Source organism: Dama dama, chromosome 29 (genome assembly GCF_033118175.1).
Source record: "Dama dama isolate Ldn47 chromosome 29, ASM3311817v1, whole genome shotgun sequence".
NCBI classification, from domain to species: Eukaryota; Metazoa; Chordata; class Mammalia; order Artiodactyla; family Cervidae; genus Dama; species Dama dama.
Window position 1 is genome coordinate 66,179,716 of NC_083709.1, and position 21,345 is coordinate 66,201,060.

General features: G+C 39.1%; 1 protein-coding gene across 1 annotated transcript in view; it reads left to right on the forward strand.

Annotated features, from left to right (window-relative positions):
• Nucleotides 1-21,345, forward strand: part of LOC133048775 (phospholipid-transporting ATPase FetA-like) — a 106,394-nt gene that overhangs the window by 49,610 nt on the left and 35,439 nt on the right. Inside the window, exons 4-11 of the mRNA XM_061132535.1 lie at nucleotides 342-455; nucleotides 1,274-1,372; nucleotides 2,966-3,027; nucleotides 6,074-6,146; nucleotides 6,495-6,565; nucleotides 7,535-7,617; nucleotides 8,383-8,541; nucleotides 9,504-9,592. Coding sequence (XP_060988518.1) covers nucleotides 342-455; nucleotides 1,274-1,372; nucleotides 2,966-3,027; nucleotides 6,074-6,146; nucleotides 6,495-6,565; nucleotides 7,535-7,617; nucleotides 8,383-8,541; nucleotides 9,504-9,592 — 750 coding nt within the window. The remainder of the gene's footprint in view (nucleotides 1-341; nucleotides 456-1,273; nucleotides 1,373-2,965; nucleotides 3,028-6,073; nucleotides 6,147-6,494; nucleotides 6,566-7,534; nucleotides 7,618-8,382; nucleotides 8,542-9,503; nucleotides 9,593-21,345) is intronic.

Sequence of the window (21,345 nt, forward strand, 5' to 3'; positions counted from 1 at the left end):
TAGTAAATATTTAATAAGTTTTGACTGTTGTTGATTTTATTATCATCATTATTATCAATAGCATCAATAAACAAAGAATTCTACTCAGGGCATAAATACATCCTGCCCCTCCTAAACATGTCCCATATTGATCAACCTTGCCATCTTTGCATACATACATAAGCCTCTCTGGGCCTCAAAGACAAGAGTCTGGAGACAAACACTTCTTCCTTCCTTCCCTCACTATGTTGGGAAGCTATTAGCTTTTTCCTATTTTATGAAGTGGTCTTGGTCCTTTTTGTTACGACTTGGAGGTAGAGTCTTTTGTTACTCTAATTGTGCTTGTGTTCTTTTATTAACAGGATAATAGCATCAAAACCGCAAAATATAGTGTCTTAAACTTCTTGCCTATGAACCTGTTTGAACAGTTCCAGAGACTTGCAAATGCATATTTCCTCTTTTTGCTTCTTCTACAGGTATTACCTTTTAGGGCCTTTTCCACAGAATATTTTATCAGCTTCTCTGGGGTCAGGTTATGTAATCAGTCCTTCTCCTTAAACTGAGAGATGTCTTCTCTCTTTAGACAAGAGGAGAATAAATGGCTGGAGTCTCAGGCCAGTCTCCTAGAATAGCTGTGGTCAGACTTAGCCAGGGTGAAACAAGCCTCTCCAAGAGGAAGGAGACAAGGTCGCCGAGTCCCAAGTAAGGGGTGCTCCCTCACCGTGGCTGCATGACAGCAGTTCAGCTTAACCGTGGAAGGCCACAGACTTGATTCTGCACCCCCACCTCAGCTGCAGCCCCGTTCCTCCTCGTCCCAGCCTCCCCGGCAGAAAGTTAACGTGTGGGAGTACCAAGGGAGGAGAATGGTTTGGAACATCAGCACGGGGCATGGAAGCAGGGCAGAGTAGGCCCAGGTTGGGAGAGAGACGGGCCATCTCGTTTCTCCCAGTGCTGAGGGGTGTAGGCGGCTATGTGGTTCTCCCACGTCCACACTTCATGCCCTACCCCCAGCACCTTCATTATCAGAAGAGGAATGGCTCTTTGCCATCAAGACAAAGATATTAGAGTTCAGGACAGTACCTGGCAATTTATCATCTCCTCTTCTTTCATCTTTAGGAGGTGTTTGCTTATATTGGGGTGGCTATTTGGAGGTTGTAACAGTGGAAAGCAACTAGGATTGTTGAACTTATTATGAATCTAGGGGGACGAAAATGGTGGTGGAGTGGGGGTTGGGAGGAAATACATTGTCCTTTAAGCTTTCTGACCCATGTTTCTCTCCCCTTTCCTCTCCCAGTTGATTCCCCAGATCTCCTCCTTGGCATGGTACACGACTGTGGTCCCCCTAATGGTGGTGCTCTCCATAACAGCAGTGAAAGATGCCATCGATGATGTGGTGAAGTGGCTTCCAGGGCCTCTCTTCCCTCACTGTACCTCGTCAGGCTGGGGAGGGAGGGAGCATGAAGGACTCCCCAGAACTGCCTAATACTAGAAGGAAGCACTGAAGGGAAAGAGGTGTTTCCTTTCCCTATGTCCTTATCTATGCCAGAGGCATAGGAGAATCCTGTAAGCCCAAGATTGGTGAGCCATCCATGGCCAGAAAGGGGTCACACAAGGCCCTTCTCTGTCTTCCTCCTGCCGCCTTTTCCAGGTTTCCTTCCATCTCCTTCGTAACCCACCTCTGCCTTCACTTAGCTCTCTCTGGGTTCGCTCTTACCCTTCTTTCTAAATTCACCCTTCTCCCATTTCTATGTTCCTCTGCCCTCCTTCCTGTCCCCCTTGCTTTCTCCGGTCTTATCTCCCCCTTCTACATTCCTGTTCTCCTCTCTGACTCTCCGTATTTCCCCCTCCAGCTTTCGGTTCTGTCAGGCGCACACAGCTAGGAACCCTCTGGGTTTAGAGAGCATCGTGACTCAGCAGAGGCTGGCTCCTTCCCCGGCCTTGGCGGGAGAAGCTGGCTCTCGGGAGTGCGTGCAGCGTGGCTTCCTGCGTGCTCCGTTAGGGCCTGGTGGGAGGGCGAACTTGCGGAACCACTGCCGTGCCTGCCAGTGGGATTTGGGAAGCCCGTCGTGTTGACCTGTTTGGAGCTTCCCTAAGAGAGTCCTTCTGATTTTTATATCAAAGTTTAAGAGCAGAGTGTTTCTCCAGCTCTCTAACTCTGTGACTCTTTAAACCCAGAATTAACATATATAGTGGTTTAAATTTCAGGCACAACTCAGATGTGCAAAAATATAACTTAATTTTCCATAACTAAACTCAATGTAACTCATAACCACCACCTCACCATCTCAGCTCTTTTTTAATGAGAGCCGAAAGCTAAACTTGCCAATTCAGGATAACCCACGCAGTTCCTTCTGGTTTAGAACTCAGTCTCTTTAGGAGAAATATTCTGACCAATTCAGGATTCTTTCTGCCCTTTTCCCAGGGAGTAATCTCAACTGAAAGGAGAGGGATTCATGTGAGTCTTAGCATCAGGACATACCCATATTTGTCACCCTCTTATTTGGTCTTTGAATAGACCTCTATTCCTCCTTCTTCATTGCATCCATGATAGAAGCTTCTTATGCTGACTCTGGTTGAGGGTAGGGGTATTGATATACTTGTGAATACATAACTTCCCTCCACCTACCAAGGTGTAGGCCCATCATTTTGCATTCTCTCCTCTGTGGCTTTCAACATAAGCTATTTGTTCTCATCACCCCAGGCTTTGGCTCTTGATATTAAAACAGAGTTTGTCTCTTTCTTCTCACTTGTTTCTTTTTCTGACCTCCTTTCCCAGCTTCTCAGAGACAACCAGCTTCTTGGTCTGGTTTTAATGGTGGAAGAACTTGGAATTGGCCAGGGGTTGGGGGGGATAGTGGTGAAGAAGTGAGGGTAAGGGAGAATTACCAAGAAGAGGAACTACATTGAATAATAGTTCAAAATATTAATCTTCTAAATGCAGTTTGCTCTATGTCTATTTCCTGAACATTTTCTTGTATGATTTTAGAAAAGGCACCAAAATGATAATCAAGTCAACAATCGTTCTGTTCTGGTGCTGATGAACGGCAGGTAAGTGCTTCTTAGGAAGCCAGTTTAGGTTGGACCAGCTCTGGGAGAGCACTGACCTTGCTAAAACTTGATGTGTTTGGAAAGGTGATTCAAGACAGTGAAAAGAGCCTCAGGCTGGACATAGGAAGAGTTTGTTTCTAGTATGCCCTGAACTTGCCTCCCTGGGCCTCATATTTCTTATCTATAAAATGAAAATAATATTCTTTACCTTAGAGGTTGCTTACAAAAATGAAAACAAAATAATATATGTTAAAGAAATTAACAAATTATGACATGATATTAGCATGCAAGTGGTTATTACCAGTACGGTGGTCAGCATGGAGATGTCTGTCTTTAGTACATCAGTGGATTCTACATGACTTATTGACCATCCTACTATAGCCTTTGGTTAGGACATCTTTTTGTTAACAATCTAACGAAAATATTGGTGTTTATCTCATTGCTGTAGTGTTTGGTCTTAATCTATCTAAAGTATGGGTAAATGCTTATGTTTTTTGTGGGGTCCTGCAAAATTGGAGCAATTTACCTTTGGCAGGGATAGAGGGAGACCGGCATAATTATATAAAGCAAAATATGAAGATTATCATAAGAGGTACAAAAATTATCATAGAAATTAATGAAAAATAGGCAATCATAGCTGGCTAAAGAAATCAAGGAAGACTTTCTAGAAGAGATGATGTTTGTGCTTAAAAGATGGGGAAGAATTCAACAAATAGAGATTATATGAAAGGTGACCAGTGTTTGCAGAAGCATGATCACAAACAAGTATAGATCTGAGGGAATTCAAGATTGAGGTCCAATCCTTTCTCATGGTGACCTTACACAATACCCAGTAGCTATAGTTTTATATATATATATTTATATTAAAAAATTTTTTTAATTGAAGTACAGTTGATGTTCAACATTATATGTCACAGGCATACAATATAGTGAGTCACAATTTTTAAAGGTTATGCTTCCTTTATAGTTATTATAAAATGTGGTCTATATTACTTGTGTTGTACAATATATCCTTGCAGCTTATTCTATATGTAATGGTTTGTACCTCTTCATCCCCTCCCCATATTTTGCCCCTCCCCATTCTCTGACTCCATTGGTAACCACTAGTTTGTTCTCTATATGTGTGAGTCTGTTTCTTTTTTGTTATATTCACTAGTTTGCTGTATTTTTTAGATTCCACATATAAGTGATATCATACAGTATTTGTCTTTATATGTCTGACTAATTTCACTTAGCATAATACCCTCCAAGTCCCTCCATGTTGTTGCAAATGGAAAATTTTCATTATTTTTTATGGGTGAATAGTATTTCAAGAGACCCCGGTTCAAGTCCTGGGTCGGGAAGATCCCCTGGAGAAGTGATAGGCTACCCGCTCCAGTATTCTTGGGCTTCTCTGGTGGCTCAGACGGTAAAGAATCCGCCTGCAATGCAGGCGACCTGGCTTCAATCCTTGAGTTCGAAAGATCCCCTGGAGGAGGACATGACAACCCACTCTAATATTCCTGCCTGGAGAATCCCCATGGACGGAGGAGCCTGGCAGGCTGCAGTCCTTGGGGTCAACAAAGAGTTGGACTCATCTTGAGTGACTAAGCACACACATATCAAAAGCTATAGTTTTAGTCATAGAATTCTATTATGGGAGATTCTTGGGTATCTGATTCTGTTACTTACTGTGTTTGCTGATTCTTACTCTTGATGGATTATTTCCTCAAGTGTTTTGATCTGTTGAAGCCTCTCATAAGATATCACTAAAAAAGTTAGTTGTGATTAAAAAAATTTATAAAAAAGAAAGTTATAGAAATAAAGAGAAAAGATAAAACTGAGTGTATAAGAAATTTGTAAAGCTAGGAATTACTGAATGAATTTAGTCAAATGAACTTCTCAAGGAGCTTGAGCACTTGGGTTTTATGAAACTATTACAGAAGAATTTGTCATAGAATGGTTTTAGAGTAGGAGTTCACAAGCATGGCCCTAATGGTTAGACTTTGTAATCCAGGGAATGTCTGGTTTATTTAACACTTGAGATGAATTGTCTATATTCCAGAAAGTGGCATCCTTTTTGTAGAGTACATGTGTTTGAACAGAGTTATTAATACCTTTGAAAAATTTTGTTTTTTGAGTTGTGATTTCTGTCATTGTGGTCAGTAATTCTGGCTACAAGCACATCTTTAGTTAAAAGCCACATTTTTTAGCTATCAAGAGGAATGAGCCACACCTTCTGTAAGCGTTCTCTCAGATTTATTATTAAATGAAAAACTCAAAGTACAGAAAATTATGTATCTAGTATGTCATTTTTAAATATATATCTTGTATGTGATTATATGGATTGACATTTTCTCAAAAGAAATGCAAAAAATTGCTCTAAGTGACAAAACTATAATCTGGGGAGAGAGGAGACTTTACTTTTTCTTTTTCTTTTTTTTTTTTTAATTATTTGAACTGTATTTTTACCATATGCATATATTGCTTTTACTTAAAGAAAAATCATGTGCCTGTATATCTACATATACCGTTATAGAGTTTTAGAAAACTCTTATAGCCTGATCAAGAGAAATGGGCCCCATTCTTTTTTTTTTTTTTTTTTTTGTCTTTTTTTTTTTCATTTATTTTTATTAGTTGGAGGCTAATTACTTTACAATATTGTACTGGTTTTTGCCATACATTGACATGAATCACCCATGGATTTACATGTGTTCCCCATCCCAATCCCCCCTCCCACCTCCCTCTCCATCCCATCCCTCTGGGTCTTCCCAGTGCACCAGCCCTGAGCACTTGTCTCAATACAGTATACTAATGCATATATATGGAATTTAAAAAGATGGTAACGATAACCCTATATGCAAACAGAAAAACCCTATATGCAAAACAGAAAAAGGGCCCCATTCTTGATGCTGCTTGGGCAAGGAGTATCCCAAAGCAGTTTGGTCCTCCTCTGAGCTTTGAGTTCATCTCAGCTTCCCCCACCTCCTCCCTTGATTGTCAAAACAGGACTGTAGGGAAATTCTCAGAGCTGGCATGCAGGCATTCAAGGCTCACTTTCTTGCAGGATAGTGACAGACAAATGGATGAATGTCCAAGTGGGAGATATAATTAAACTAGAAAACAATCAGATTGTCACGGTGAGTACCTCTTTGGGCTGTGGCTTTTTCTCTTTGGGCTTGAGTAGGAACCTTTCTAGCACTTCTGTGACTGCTCCTTTTGGTGATATTCACCTGCTTCATTGTGATCACCAGCTCCTGTGGTAAGAAGTTTGTTCTTGTCCACTTCTCACCACAACCCCAGGTAAAGTATGACTGGCTTTGAGAAAGGAGGTGTGTGGTACCAGTGATGGGTCTCGAGACAAAGAAAGTAAACCCGATGTCTGTAAAATTCTTAGGATGAATAGCTGTTCCTAAGGTAATTGCTTTTGTCACACTGTAATTTTAAAAGTCTGCCTTCCTTATCTTCTCTGCCTTTCCTGACCGCAGGCTGACATACTGTTACTCTCAAGCAGTGAGCCCTACAGTTTGACATATATAGAAACTGCGGAACTGGATGGGTGAGTGTTCCTTCCTCATAGTCCATTAAGACGGTTAAGCCAGCTTAGAGTGATTTCACACTGAGGGGGAGCAAGATGCAGAGAATGAAGTGCTAAAAGCTAGAAATATCCAGATAAGATGGGAGGTCTCAAGTCTAAAGCTGAGCTCTTGACAGAAAATTGAGCATCCATCTGGGTGCAGAATCTGGGCAAATATTCTCCATCTTCAAATTGGAAACATTCAGTCTGACTATATTCAATAACGCTGAGTGGTAGGAAAGAGGTTAACCAGACTATGAAATTTCAGAATATAGTTCCAAAGTTTCTTGGGGTGGGGGAATGAATACTGAGATAATTATGTGCTAATAGACCATGTTCTGGAAAGGATTTAAGGTAGCAATTCATTAATGTGCAAAAGCTAAGATCTTTGGAAGACAGAGGCCATCTTCAGAGAGCTTGTCCTGTGGAGTTTTATGTTAATCTGCATCCTTACAACTCTTTCTCTTAGTGCTCACAAACTTTTTGAAATGTGGCTTCTTTTTTACTTCTGTCTCTGTGCATTTCTGTATCAAATAATGGTTAGCTGGGATCCGTTCATGGGTCCTATAAACATTTGTGAGATGGAGGAGTACGTTTACTTGGGAGTTTTCACAGGTTCTTTCCAGGACCTTACTCTTGAAGGGAGTAGGTACCACCTCCAGGTTGTTTTGTGATGTTTCTTCAGCTTTTCTAGAGCATCTGACCAGCAAGATCTCACAGGTTGGTTAAAGTAGTTGATATGTGTTTCAGGGAGAGAGGGGAGCAAGTGGACTAATATTTAGATTCCTTGTAGAACCATTCTACCTCAATACTGTCCTTGAGAGAGGATGACAGTAGGAGTGACTCGAACAAGTCAAGTCTGAAAGCCAAGCTCTGTTGGCATCAACTGTTTCCTAAAGTAGGAGAAGTTGGACCTGTGCTGCTGTTACATATGTGCATTCTTTACTCTAGTGAAACCAACTTGAAAGTGAAGCAGGCCATCTCCGTTACCAGTGAGATGGAAGATAATCTGAAGCTTCTGTCTGCTTTTGATGGTGAGTTTTGAAATAGATTTGCCAACCCAAATTTTTATCAGTGGAGGTGTGGTTAAAGTGTGATACAGTCATATAGTGAATTCTATATAACTCATAAAAAACAGTATGCAAGTTGATATTTACTTATATGGAAAAATATTTACAACATATAAGTGTAAAAAGATGATAATACACTATGCATAGTATAATGTAACAAATTTGTCTTTGGAAATATATATATGTTTATGAGTATATATATAGAAAAAATCTTGGAAGGATATACTATAAAGGTTAACAGCACTTATTTCTAGGCAATGAGTGAATTTTACTTTCTCCTTTTAATGTTGTATATATATTTACAAAGGGCATATTTTAGTTTACTAATCATGAAAAAATTAACTTATTTTCATTTTGAAAAAAATACTAGGTTTGCTTTAAGTAGTTTCTGAATTTATTCAGATTTAGCTCATTTGATCTGGAAGTACTAATGGTAATAAGTTATCATGTGGGTTGTTCTCTTTCTGGATAACACATGTCACAGAATTACTCTTCTCTAATGCCCAGAACCCTTTGTCTGTGTTTCTAAAGGGAGCTGCTGAGAAATGGGCAGTGGCTGAGAAATGATAGGAAAAAAAGATGTGTGTATGATAGGAAATGATAGGAAAAAAAGAACAAGCCTCTTTCAAAGGCTTGTTCTTTCCTCTTTTCTATTAAGCTTCCTCTTTCCGGTTAGGAAAGAATTAAGATTACAGAGTCAAGACTCTTATTCCTTTTTTTTTTCCCCAGGAGAAGTGAGGTGTGAGTCTCCCAATAACAAGCTGGACAGATTCACAGGAATACTCATGTATAAGGGAAAAAACTACATCCTGAATCATGACAGACTGATCCTCCGAGGCTGTGTCATCAGGAATACGGATTGGTGTTATGGCTTGGTGATTTTTACTGGTACGTCTTTCTGGAGTCACAGACCCCCAGCCTGCTGGATTCCATTCATAGCCACATTGTGGATACTTAGTTTCCATGATGTAGATATGATGCTCAGATATATACCAGAGCACTATGGCTTTGAGGAAGGGAGGCAGGGAGATGGATAGATGGATGGAGGAATTAAGAAAAAACTTCTTTCGTAGGGAAAAAAAATGACTTTTTTTCCAAATACTGAGCTACCAGCATATCAGCCCTGCCTTTGATAGTAGAAGGCTTTGTGTTCCAAGGCCACAGAACATTCATGAGTCTTTCTAACCACATCTGGACACAAGACAAGGTATACACATAGAAGTATACATAGAATTAGCATTTGAAAGGAGAACAATGTGAAATGGGAGGGTATATATGTGGATTACTCACATGAGGAGAAAATAAACATGGTGCTTGTTATGGAGAAGATAAAATACAGTGTGAAGAGTTCATGCCAGAGAAAAGGCACATATGGCTCCTGAGCAGTGGCCCATCCTGAGATGGCATTTAGAACCATAATCCCTTATACTTAGTCAGGGATTTTCTGGAGTGCTCTACAATATTGTAAAGTAATTAGCCTCCAACTAATAAAAATAAATGAAAAAAAAAGAAGACCCTTTTTCTAAGCTAAATAAACCAGATGGTGATGAGAAAGAAGCTTGAGGCCCCTATTCTAACTTATCAATGAAAAACTAGACTGTCTAAGGTGCTGCAAACAGAGGGAGGTGTCAGCATTGATGCAGCTTGAAGAAGTAATTGGGATTATCCTAAGAAATAAATTTTCCATTCTTTGAGTTTGGGGCACCAACCACGAGCCTTTCTCCAAGGCTTTATCCTTTAGCATTGGAAAGAAGTTTGATAAAGTGATCATAAAGGTGTATTTCAACCCAATTTTAGTCCTCGAGAATAGTTAGTGATTCTAAGAGATGATGTCTCCCTGTTTAATTTAGGACCAGACACCAAAGTAATGCAGAACAGTGGGAAGTCCACCTTTAAACGGACACACATAGACCACCTCATGAATGTCCTTGTGCTCTGGGTAAGTTAAAGACCTTTTTTCTGTATTTTTACAAATAGGCCTTCTTTTCCTTCTCCATCAGTAGCTGGTATTTTCAAGTCAGAATTTACTTGTCTGAAAGTCTCAAACAGTTTTAGGACCCCACACACTTATATTTGGACCAGATAAGAAGAAAACTCATGGACACTTTTTTTCTTTTTCTTCATAGCCAGTTTTACTCATGACCACTTCAATAAAATCTTACTTAGATTGATAAGATCACCTTAGTTAAACCAATGATTTTCAAACTCTATTTCCTTAGAGAATGCTCAGGTCTGCTGCAGGGGGAGTAGAGAAGATCAAGAGTTTTGTTCTGGCCTCTTCATTCTGAAGTTCCTGCTTTAAAACGAGCAGCCTCACATTTATCTGTTCTGTAAAATTTCAGTTAGAGAATAGAGGATTCTAATGCTAAGAAATGAAATTTGAAAAGCACTCAGTACATACTGCTTATATGTTAAATCTTTAAAAAAAGAGTACAAATGAACTTATTTACAAAATAGAAATAGTCACAGATGTAGAAAACAAATTTATGATTACTAGGGGGTAAGGGGAGAGAGATAATTTGGGAGATTGGGATTAATATATACACACTACTATATATAAGATAGGTAACTAACAAGGGCCTACTATATAGCACAGGGAACTCTACTGCATACTCTGTAATGACCTAGAAAAGAATCTATAAGAGTGGATATATGTGTAAATGATCCACTTTGCTGTATGCCTGAAACAACGCAGCACTGTAAATCAGCTATACTCCAATAAAAATTTTTTTTAAAAGCACTCAGTAGATGATAATCAGCTTTGAGAATAAAAGTTTAAATTGAAGATTAATTAGTTAATTTCCATGCTTATCATATGTGTGTATGCATGCTCAGTCATGTCCAACTCTTTGTGACCCCACAGACTGTAGCCCACCAGGCTCATCTGTGCAAGGGATTTCCCAGGCAAGAATATTGGAGTGGATTCCCATGCCCTCCTCCAGGGGATCTTCCCAACCCAGGGATTGAACTGGTGTCTCTTGCATCTCCTGCATTGGCAGACAGATTCTTTACCACTAGCACCACTGGGATTTTAGAAAATTAGGAAGGTTCATTCAGCTTTGAGACCGGAGAACAGTATTCACTATCCTTGTCTTTCCACTACTGTCTGCATAGCTTTCAGCAGTTGAAACAAAGTGATATTTCCTGGTTTATTAATGAAGAAGGTAATCATAGTTGAGAATTCAGAAAGGCAACAGAGGTAAATATGCCTTTGACAATATCAGAGAGTGTATCATTAGGGAATAAGCTAGGTAATTTAGCCTAGGGTTGTCTTCAAAACAAGATATCTCCCATATGCCTAAGAAAGCTGAACTACCTGGTTACCTATCTGAAAGGTAGTGATAATACTTGACACCTGTAGAGGAATTTTAACTTTTTAGAATATTTTCACATTCACTTACAGAAGCTTCACAACATCTATGAACAACAAGTCAAGAAATATTTTTCCCACTGACAAATATGCAAGATAGGTCATAGTAAAGATAAGTAACATAAAGTCCCACAGAAAAATAATGTCAAAGACTCATTATCAAGTCATATTTTTTATTAAAGTGTAGTTGATTTAGTGTTATGTTCATTACTGCTATACAGCAAAGTAATTCAGCTATGCATATACATACTCCCTTTTTAAATATTCTTTTCCATTATGGTTTATCATAGGATGTTGACTCTAATTTTCTATGCTGTTCAGTAGGACCTTGTTGTTTATCCATTCTGTATATTAAAGCTTACATCTGCTAACCCCAACCTCCCACTCCATCCTTCCCCCTCGGCAGCCACCAGTCTGTTCTGTATGTCCGCGATTCTATTTCTGTTTCATAAATAGGTTCATTTGTGCCATATTTTAGATTCCACATATAAGTGAAATCATATGATATTTGTCTTTCTCTTTTTGACTTACTTCACTTAGTATTAATATGCAGCTAGAAAGTCTCTAGCTGCATCCCTGTTGCTGGAAATGGCATTATTTTGTTCTTTTTTATGGCTGAGTAGTATTCTATTATATATATGTACCACATCTTTATCCATTCATCTGTCAGTGGACATTTACTTTGTTTTCATGTCGTGTCTATTATGAATAGAGCTGCTATGAACCTAGGGGTGCATGTATCTTTTTGAATTACAGTGTTGTCTGAGTGAATGACCAGAAGTGGGATTGCTAGATCATATGGTAATTCTACTTTTAGTTTTTCTGAGGACTCTTTATGCTATTTTCCACAGTGGCTGTACCAATATACATTCCCACCAACAGTGTAAGAGGATTCCCTTTCCTGCATACCCTTTCCAGCATTTGTTATTTGTAGACTTTTTGATGATGACCATTCTGACCAGTTAAAGTGGTATTTCGTTATAGTTTTGCTTTGCATTTCTCTAGTAATTCGTGATGTTGAACATTTTTTCTTGTGTCTATTAATCACTTGTGTATCTTTTTTGGATTTTATATAGGTCTGCTGCCCATTTTTGGATAGGGTTGTTTGTTTTTTGTTGTTCATTTGTTTATGCTGTTTGTATATTTTGGAAAGAAAGCCTTTTTCACTTGCATCATTTGCAAACATTTTCTCCCATTCTGTAGGTTGTCGTTTCATTTTGTTTATGGTTTCCTTGGCTGTGCAAAAGCTTGTAAGTTTGATTAGTCCCATTTGCATTTCATTTTTGAAAAAAGTCCCGTTTTTTTTTCCATTTTTGCTTATATTTCTAATACCTTGGGAGACTGACCTAAGGAAACATCAGTACAACTTATGTCAGAGAATGTTTTGCCTATGTTCTCTTCTAGGAGTTTTATGATGATGTCTTTTGTTTAAGTCTTTAAGCCATTTTGAGTTTATTTTTGTGTATGGTGAGGTGAAGTCATTTTTATTGAAAATCTAATATGTGCTGGGTATTATAAGGACCATAGGATTTATAAGTCCTGGGTCCAGCTCTCAAGTATATACATTCACTTTGGGGAGACAGAGCGTCAATATGTGCCAGATGCTTTACATACGTAATTTTATTCAATAATCACACCTATCCATCTAGGCATAACTTTTCAGAGTCAATTCTCTTTCTGCTATGCTTGCTATCTCCCTGTGGAGATAAAATTAAAACACGTGACAAGTCTATTTAACATGGAAATCTGACCACATGTGAAGAAATTATAAAATTTTAAAAAAGATCCTAAGAGCTTTCAGAGAGAAATAAAAGGTCATAAACAAGAATCAGAATGGCATCGGCCTTCTCAACAGCAACAGCAGAAGGTAAATGTTGTTGCCTTCGAAAGTCTGCCAGAAAAATATTTGCATCTTCTAATTCTAAATCCATTGAAGCTGTCAATAAAATGCAAGTATAAAGAAATTTCAGTATGTGCAAAGACTCAAAAAAAAATTTACTCCTTACATATCTTCTCTTAGGAAGTTTCTGAAGTATACTCAAGTAAGAGAAGAGAATAAACCAAGAAAGATTTGGAAGCCAGGAAACATGCAAACACTGAAAGGAAGTCCTAGGATAGTAGCTGAATAGCAGGCCTAGAGCAGATTAAAGCAGAGGTATCTGGGTTTCCGAGGTGGTACTAGTGGTGAAGAACCTGCCAGCCAATGCAGGAGACTTAAGAGATGAGGGTTCCATCCCTGGAGAAGGACATGGCAACCCTCTCCAGTATTCTTGCCTGGAGAGTCCCCATGGACAGAGGACCCTGGCAGGCTACAGTTCATAGGATTGCAAAGAGTTGGACATGAAGTGACTTAGCATGCACGCCCGCATGGAGAGATCTGCAATGGGAGTCTTCAAAGAGAGAATGTAGTTCTCTATTCAAATTCCTACAGGGTGGATTCAGCAGAGAAGTGGTGTAGATGCCCAGAGCGACTACACTAGCCAAGTAGCTACTATGAATTCCTACATTTATGAGCTCTTTCATGCAATCTTTCCTTCAGAAAATAGGGAATATTATCTTGGGTCCCATGCCCACTCTTGGACATCTAGTTTAAGAAGGATGTTGAGACTTCTGTTCGAGCCCAGTACAATGACTGTGAGAAAGTACAGATAGAAAATAAATTCCCTGACAGAGGATGAAGAACCGTCAGCAGGCCCAAGAAGCTGATGGGCTTTGGGAAGGCAGAAAGTAGCTAGATTGTACTGATAGGTAAGTCAGAATAGTGGAAGCTTTGGTAGCAATGCGTTCTTCTTCAGCAGAAATGCATTCCTCAAGAGTAGTTCCAAGCTTGAGTGAGCAGGAATGGAGAGCAGGAGTAAGATACGTGGATATAATAATCAGGACAGCTAATTTTAAAACTGCCCATAAAACAGCTTGGACAACCATTGGCCCTCTGTACCATGCTACCACCCCTATAGGCATCCATATGGCAAAAACAAATGTATTTGGCTTCCAGTCTCAAACAAGAGAACTGCTTTCTGAAGAAGTTTAACAACCTCTGTAGAGGGCTAGGGCTTCTAATGTCGTTGTCATCACTTCAGAGTAACACCCACTTTATTTTAAATTTGGGGGACTCAAGTTTGCCTGCAAGTTCCTTTTATATCCTAGGGTAAAACCAGTGAACTAACACATTTTGCCTACCTACACAGACGTCAGGGTTCCATCTTTGCATTCAGGGGAGTGGCTTGCTAGGGAAATAAAACTATCCAAAGGAAATAAAGCCAACCTGTAATGGTCAAACTACTCTTTTACTTCTGTTCTTAAGTGATCTGGAAAAAAAACCAGGAGCACAAAAGAAGAGGATGAGGACAAATAGAATAACTGACTCTGAAAAAAACATTATAATTCGAAAGAGAAAAGAACTTTCAAAAGAAATTCACTATTCTTAGAAGAAACAATTGCACAAATAAGAATAGACTGCTTTTTTTTTTTTTTTTTTTTTTTTTGGCGATGCTGTGGCTTGGGGATCAACCCTGGGCCAGCAGCAAGAGTGTGGATTCTTAACCACTGGACTGCTAGTGAATTCCCTACAGTTTTTTTTTAATTGAAGAATAAAAAAGGCAATCTAAGAACAACAAAAAAGAATTTTGAAAAGTAAAAATTACTGAAATTAAAAAGTCAATAGAAGGGCTGAAATAAGGAGTCAAAGAATACTCCTAGACTTTAAAACCAAAAATCTAAGAGATAAATACTTTTTTTAAATGGAGGACTAAACCAAGAACCCCCACATGATCTCCCAGGAGTATCAGAAAGCAAAAATGGAGGGGACAATATTGTCAAAGAAATAATAGAAGAATATTTCCTGTAATTGAAGAAGGATATGAATTTCAGATTTAAAACATCCATTAAACATCATGAAATTCTAGAGTTCCAGTGGTGTTTAGAAGTACTTCAAAGTTTTCATAAAGATAAGAATGATACCAACAAACAATGAGAATTAGATTGGCATCAGATTTCTTACCAGTACTACTGAATCCTGGAAGCCAGGAGGTTCATATCTTCAAGGTTCTTAGTTTGACCTAGAAATCTATACCCAGGCAAACTATAGATCAAGTGAGAAAGAAGACTTCTTCCTCTCATGGGAACTTTATCCTGGCTGGCAATGGCTGCCTAGGCCTTTGCATGGCTTGCTTCTTTTTCAGGGCTTAATGTCTCCTTTTCAGAGAAACCTTCTCTGCCACCAATCTAAAGTGGGCACCACCTCCACCAAGACCTTTTTTATTCTGTTAACTTGTTTTATTTTCCTCACAGCACTTAGCACTAGTTAACTTATATTTTTCATTTCTTAACTTGTTTGTTTTCCACCTATATCCACAGGATTACAGACCTTCTGAGAGTTAAGACATTTTCTTTTATCACCACTGTATCCCCGTCCCTAGAACTGTTTAACATATAATCAGTTCAGTTCAGTCGCTCAGTCTTGTCTGACTCTTTGCGACCCCGTGGACTGCAGCATGCCAGGCCTCCCTGTCCATCACCAACTCCCAGAGTTTACTCAAACTCATATCCACTGAGTCGGTGATGCCATCCAACCATCTCATCCTCTGTCATCCCCTTCTCCTCTTGCCTTCAATCTTTCCCAGCATCAGGGTCTTTTCAAATGAGTCAGCTCTTCGCATCAGGTGGCCAAAGTATTGGGAGTTTCAGCTTCAGCATCAGTCCTTCCAATGAATATTCAGGACTGATTTCCTTTAGGATGGACTGGTTGGATCTTCTTGCAGTCAACTCCAAGTTGGAGTCCTCTCCAACACCACAGTTCAAAAACATCAATTCTTCAGTGCTCAGCTTTCTTTATAGTCCAACTCTCACATCCGTACATGACTACTGGAAAATAACACATAATGGAAGCATCATTATTCTGTGCTGAGTTAGTGAGAAAGACAAATGAGTGCCTGAGCTACCAAATTATGAGCCTCTAAGGTAGAAATTTTATCATATCCATCTCTATATCCTTGGGAGTGTCTTGTACAAAGCTGTTCTCAGGAAGTATCTTTTGAATGGTTACTAAATGAAGAAATGTTCTTGAATTAGCTAGGTTCTTATCAGCTCAGCAGTTTTGTTTATGTGGTATTTTTGCCAAGACATTGTCAGAGTAGTTAGATATAACACACTCATTTCTTGAAGCTGAAGCAGAAATTCTTCCCTATTTCAACATTTCATTTCTTCTCCATTTTTGGAAATGATTCTTAGGGGAAATTCTGACAGAGATAGGAAGAAAGATTAGTCAAGATGATTCTTGATAAACCCTTGCTGAGCTGGAGTCTGGTCCCTTCCCTGTGCCCAGAGCTCCCCAGAGCTCACAGGGACAATGCTTTGTGAACCCTAGTCTCTTAAGTGGGACTGTATCTGTGGGGCAAAGAAAAAAAAATCAGTGCTTGAAATTTAAATGATGCCAGAAATCCAGGCTGTACTTCTGGGGTGAAGGTACAGTGAAAAGCACAGAAGTGAAGGGCCCAAGGACTGCGGAGTATTCTTTTCACAGGCTGCCTCTTGACTGTGATCGGCAATGGCCTTAGTTCTTGACAAACCTGAGAATCTCTTTCAGCCTTTACTGGATACACACTGCCAAATGGGAGGTTATCTGCTTTTCTTGGGTCTGACTGGCTCTCATAATAAACAAAGTAATGCTTGGGATTTGTAGCAACAACCAATTTCTTATTTCTTTCTTCCTATACAAAGGAAGCAATGTGAAGCTTTAGAGACTAAGTGCCAATAAACCCCATCACAACATGAATGTTTCTTAAGAAAGAGACCATCTGCAAGGTTTTAGAAAATCTCAGGATGGCAGGAAAAGCTCTAGGAATGAGGAAAGAGCAGATTGTGTACTGCCCCTGCAGGCCTCTCTGAGTGGGAGAAGCCCTGCCCTCAGGGACTTGGTCTGATAGAACTGATTTCCTTTCTGGTTGAGGGGAGGGCACAGCACTAGAAATGACTGATGGGTCATTCTTAATTATCCAGGTAACAGGGATGGAGCAGAAGCAGTGTTGAAGGTCACTCTGTAATTTTCTCCCACAACTTTGGAGGGTGTCAAATTATTTATTCTACTAATTTAAAATAATTAAATTAGAAATAAATTTATATTTATAAATAAGTAATAGTAATTTATTATCATCATTTTACCTTCCTTTTTATCAACTGGAATTGATAGAGTTGGGGCTGGAGAAGTGTCAGGTAGAGGAATATGATCTCAAATTTAATACTGGCCACATGGAAGACGATTCTATACATGGACATCACCAGATGGTCAATACCAAAATCAGATTAATTATATTCTTTGCACCCAAAGATGGAGAAGCTCTATACAGTCAGCAAAAACAATACTGGGAGCTGACTGTGGCTCAAGATCATTAACTCCTTATTGCCAAATTCAGACTGAAATTGAAGAAAGTAGGGAAAACCACTAGACCATTCAGATATGACCTAAATCAAAGACAGTGGAAGTGACAAATAGATTCAAGGGATTAGGTCTGATAGGCAGAGTATCTGAAGAACTATGGATGGAGGTTTGGAGGTTCGTGACATTGTACAGGAGGCAGGGATCAAGATCATCCCCAAGAAAAAGAAATGCTGAAGGGCAAAATGGTTGTCTGAGGAGGCCTTACAGATAGTTGAGAAAAGAAGGGAAGCTGAAGGCAAAGGAGAAAAGGAAAGATATGCGCATTTGAACACAGAGTTCCAAAGAATAGCAAGGACAGATAAGAAAGCCTTCTTCAGTGATCAATGCAAACAAATAGAGGAAAACAATAGAATGGGAAAGACTAGCGATCTCTTCAAGAAAATTCAAGATACCAAGGGAACATTTCATGCAAAGGTGGGCACTATAAAGGACAAAAATGGTAGTGACCTAACAGAAGCAGAAGATATTAAGAGGTGGAAAGAATACACAGAAGAACTATACAAAAAAGATCTTCACGACCCAGATAATCATGATGGTGTGATCACTCACCTAGAGCCAGACATCCTAGAATGTGAAATCAAGTGGGCCTTAGGAAGCATCACTATGAACAAAGCTAGTGGAGGTGATGGCATTCCAGTTGAGCTATTTCAAACCCTAAAAGATGATGCTGTGAAAGTGCTGCACTCAATATGCCAGGAAATTTGGAAAATTCAGCAGTGGCTACAGGACTGGAAAAGGTCAGTTTTCATTCCTATCCCAAAGAAAAGCAACGCCAAAGAATGTTCAAACTACCAGATAATTGAACTCATTTCACATGCTAGCAAAGTAATGCTCAAAATTCTCCTAGCCAGGCTTCAACAGTATGTGAACCGTGAACTTCCAGATGTTCAAGCTGGATTTAGAAAAGGCAGAGGAACCAGAGATCAAATTGCCAGCATCTGCTGGATCATCGAAAAAGCTAGAGAGTTCCAGAAAAACATCTACTTCTGCTTTATTGACTACGCCAAAGCCTTTAACTCTGTAGCTCACAAAAAACAGGAAAATTCTTCAAGAGACTGGAATACCAGACCACCTGACCTACCTCCTGAGAAGTGTGTATGAAGGTCAAGAAGCAACAGTTAGAACTGGACATGGAACAACAGAGTGGTTCCAAACCAGGAAAGGAGTACGTCAAGGCTGTATATTGTCACCCTGCTTATTTAACTTATATGCAGAGTACATCATGAGAAATGCCGGGCTGGATGAAGCACAAACTGGAATCAAGACTGCCGGGAGAAGTATCAATAACCTCAGATAGGCAGATGACACCACCCTTATGGCAGAAAGTGAAGAAGAACAAAAGAACCTCTTGTTGAAAGTGAAAGAGAGTGAAAAATTTGGCTTAAAACTCAACATTAAGAAAACTAAGATCATGGCATCCAGTCCCATCACTTCATGGCAAATAGATGGGAGACCAATGGAAATGGTGACAGACTTTATTTTGGGAGGCTCCGAAATCACTGCAGATGGTGACTGCAGCAATGAAATTAAAAGACATTTGCTCCTTGGAAAAAAAGCTATGACCAACTTAGACATCATATTAAAAAGTAGAGACATTACTTTTCCAACAAAGGTCTGTCTAGTCAAGGCTATGGTTTTTCCAGTGGTCATGTATGGATGTGAGAGTTGGACTATAAAGAAAGCTGAGCGCTGAAGAATTGATGCTTTTGAACTGTGGTGTTGGAGAAGACTCTTGAGAGTCCCTTGGACAGCAAGGGGATCCAACCAGTCCATCCTAAAGGAAATCAGTCCTGAATGTTCATTGGAAGGACTGATGCTGAAGCTGAAACTCCAATACTTTGGGCCACTTGATGTGAAGAACTGACTCATTTGCAAAGACCGTAATGCTGGGAAAGGTTGAAGGCAAGAGGAGAAGGGGACGACAGAGGATGAGATGGTTGAAAGGCATCATTGATTCGATGGACATGAGCTTGAGTAGGCTCTGGGAGTTGGTGATGGACAGGGAGGCCTGGCCTGCTGCGGTTCATGTGGTCACAAATAGTCGGACATGACTGACTGACTGAACTGAACTGACATGGATGGTTCAAAAGGAAAGCACGGCCAGTAGAACTCATTAAAGTTTAATCTGAACCATGAGGATAAACCATTCTGTCACATAACTCAGTGAAGAGAAGCAGAACAAAGGGGGAGTAAGAGTAAGAAGAGTTTTATGGCCCCAGAGAAACCTTCATCACAAAGGATGGAACTACTCAGTATGAATCTGCATTAGGCTAGGAATAAAAGCAGATTTTGTTCTTTTTTATCTTAATGCTACTGCTTTATTCTCTTTCATCCCTCATTCAACTGTTAAATCTCAAATATTGAATGATATTGAGGGTTTATTACTAACTTTTTAGGTGATAAAGGTATCGTGATTATGTGTTTAAGTAGGATCCTTTAAAGATATATATTAAACAGTTTGCAAATAAAATTATATAATGTGAGAAATTTGCTTAAAATAAAAGAGAGGACAGAGGAAGAGAAGATTTGGAATAAAATAAAACCAGCCATGAATTGATCACTGATGAAGCTGGGTGATGGGTACATAGGGGTTCATTATAGTATTTATATATCTTGATATGTATTTGAAGTTTTTCATAATAAAAAGGATTTTTTAACCTCATTTTTTGAGAATGGTCCTAGTTAGATCTGCTTCTTCTGCCTTCATACCCTTGTCTTCAAAGACTTTCTATCAGTGACTCAAAGATGAGACCTACAGTTTTCTAGCAGTGGGGATGGGTTACTTTGAACAACTCACACCTTGTGACAAAGGGCATAGGTTTGAAGACCTCTGAGTAGACTTAGAAGTTCACAGTAACATAATACATGTCTTTTCTGTGGATATGTGGACTTGTGATGCTGATGGAATGTAAAATTGTATAACCACTTTGGAAAGCATTTGGCAGTTTCTTGAAGAGTTGGGCATTTATCACAAATTACAGAATTCCCTTTTTTATGACTGAATAATGTTCCATTATAGTGTGTGTGTGTGTGTGTGTGTGTGTGTGTCTGTGAGTGTGTGTGTGTATCACATTTTCTTTATCCATTCATCTGTTGATAGACACTTAGATTGTTTCTATGTCTTGGCCATTGCAAATAACGCTTCAGTGAACATGGGAGTGGAGATATCTCTTCAAGATAGTGATTTAATTTCCTTTGGATATATGCCCTGAAGTGGGTTATATAGTAGTTTTATTTTTAATTTTCTGAGGAACCTCTATACTGTTTTTCAAAGTAACTGTACCAATTTACATTCCCACCAAGAGTATCATGATAGTGATGTTTATCTTTTCATGGACCTATTGGCCATTTGAATATCTTCTTTGGAAAAATGTCTGTTCAGGACCTTTGCTCATTTTTTAATTGATTTTTTTTTTTTTTTTTGCTATTGAGTTATTTTCTTAAATATTTGGGATATTAACTCCTTATCAGATACGTGGTTTGCAAATATCTTCTGCTATCCACTGATTGACTTTTTATCTTGTTGATTGTTTCTTTTGCTGTGCGGAAGCTTTTTAGTTTTATGTAAATCCCACTTGTTTATTTTTGCTTTTGTTGCTGGTGCTTTGGATGTCATATTCATAAGATCATGTTTAAGACTGCTGTCAAGGAGCTTTTTCTCCCTGTTTCTATGTTTTCTTTAGGAGTTTTTTGGTTTGAGGTTTCACATTTAAACCTTTAATTCATACCAAGTTAATTTTTGTGAGCGGTATAAGATCAGGGTCCAGTTTCAGTCTTTTGCATGCATATGTCCAATTTTTCCAATACCTTCTTATCTCCCTTTCAAATATTAGTTGACTATAAATGCATGGGTTTATTTGGGGGCTCACAGTTCTGTTCCATTGGC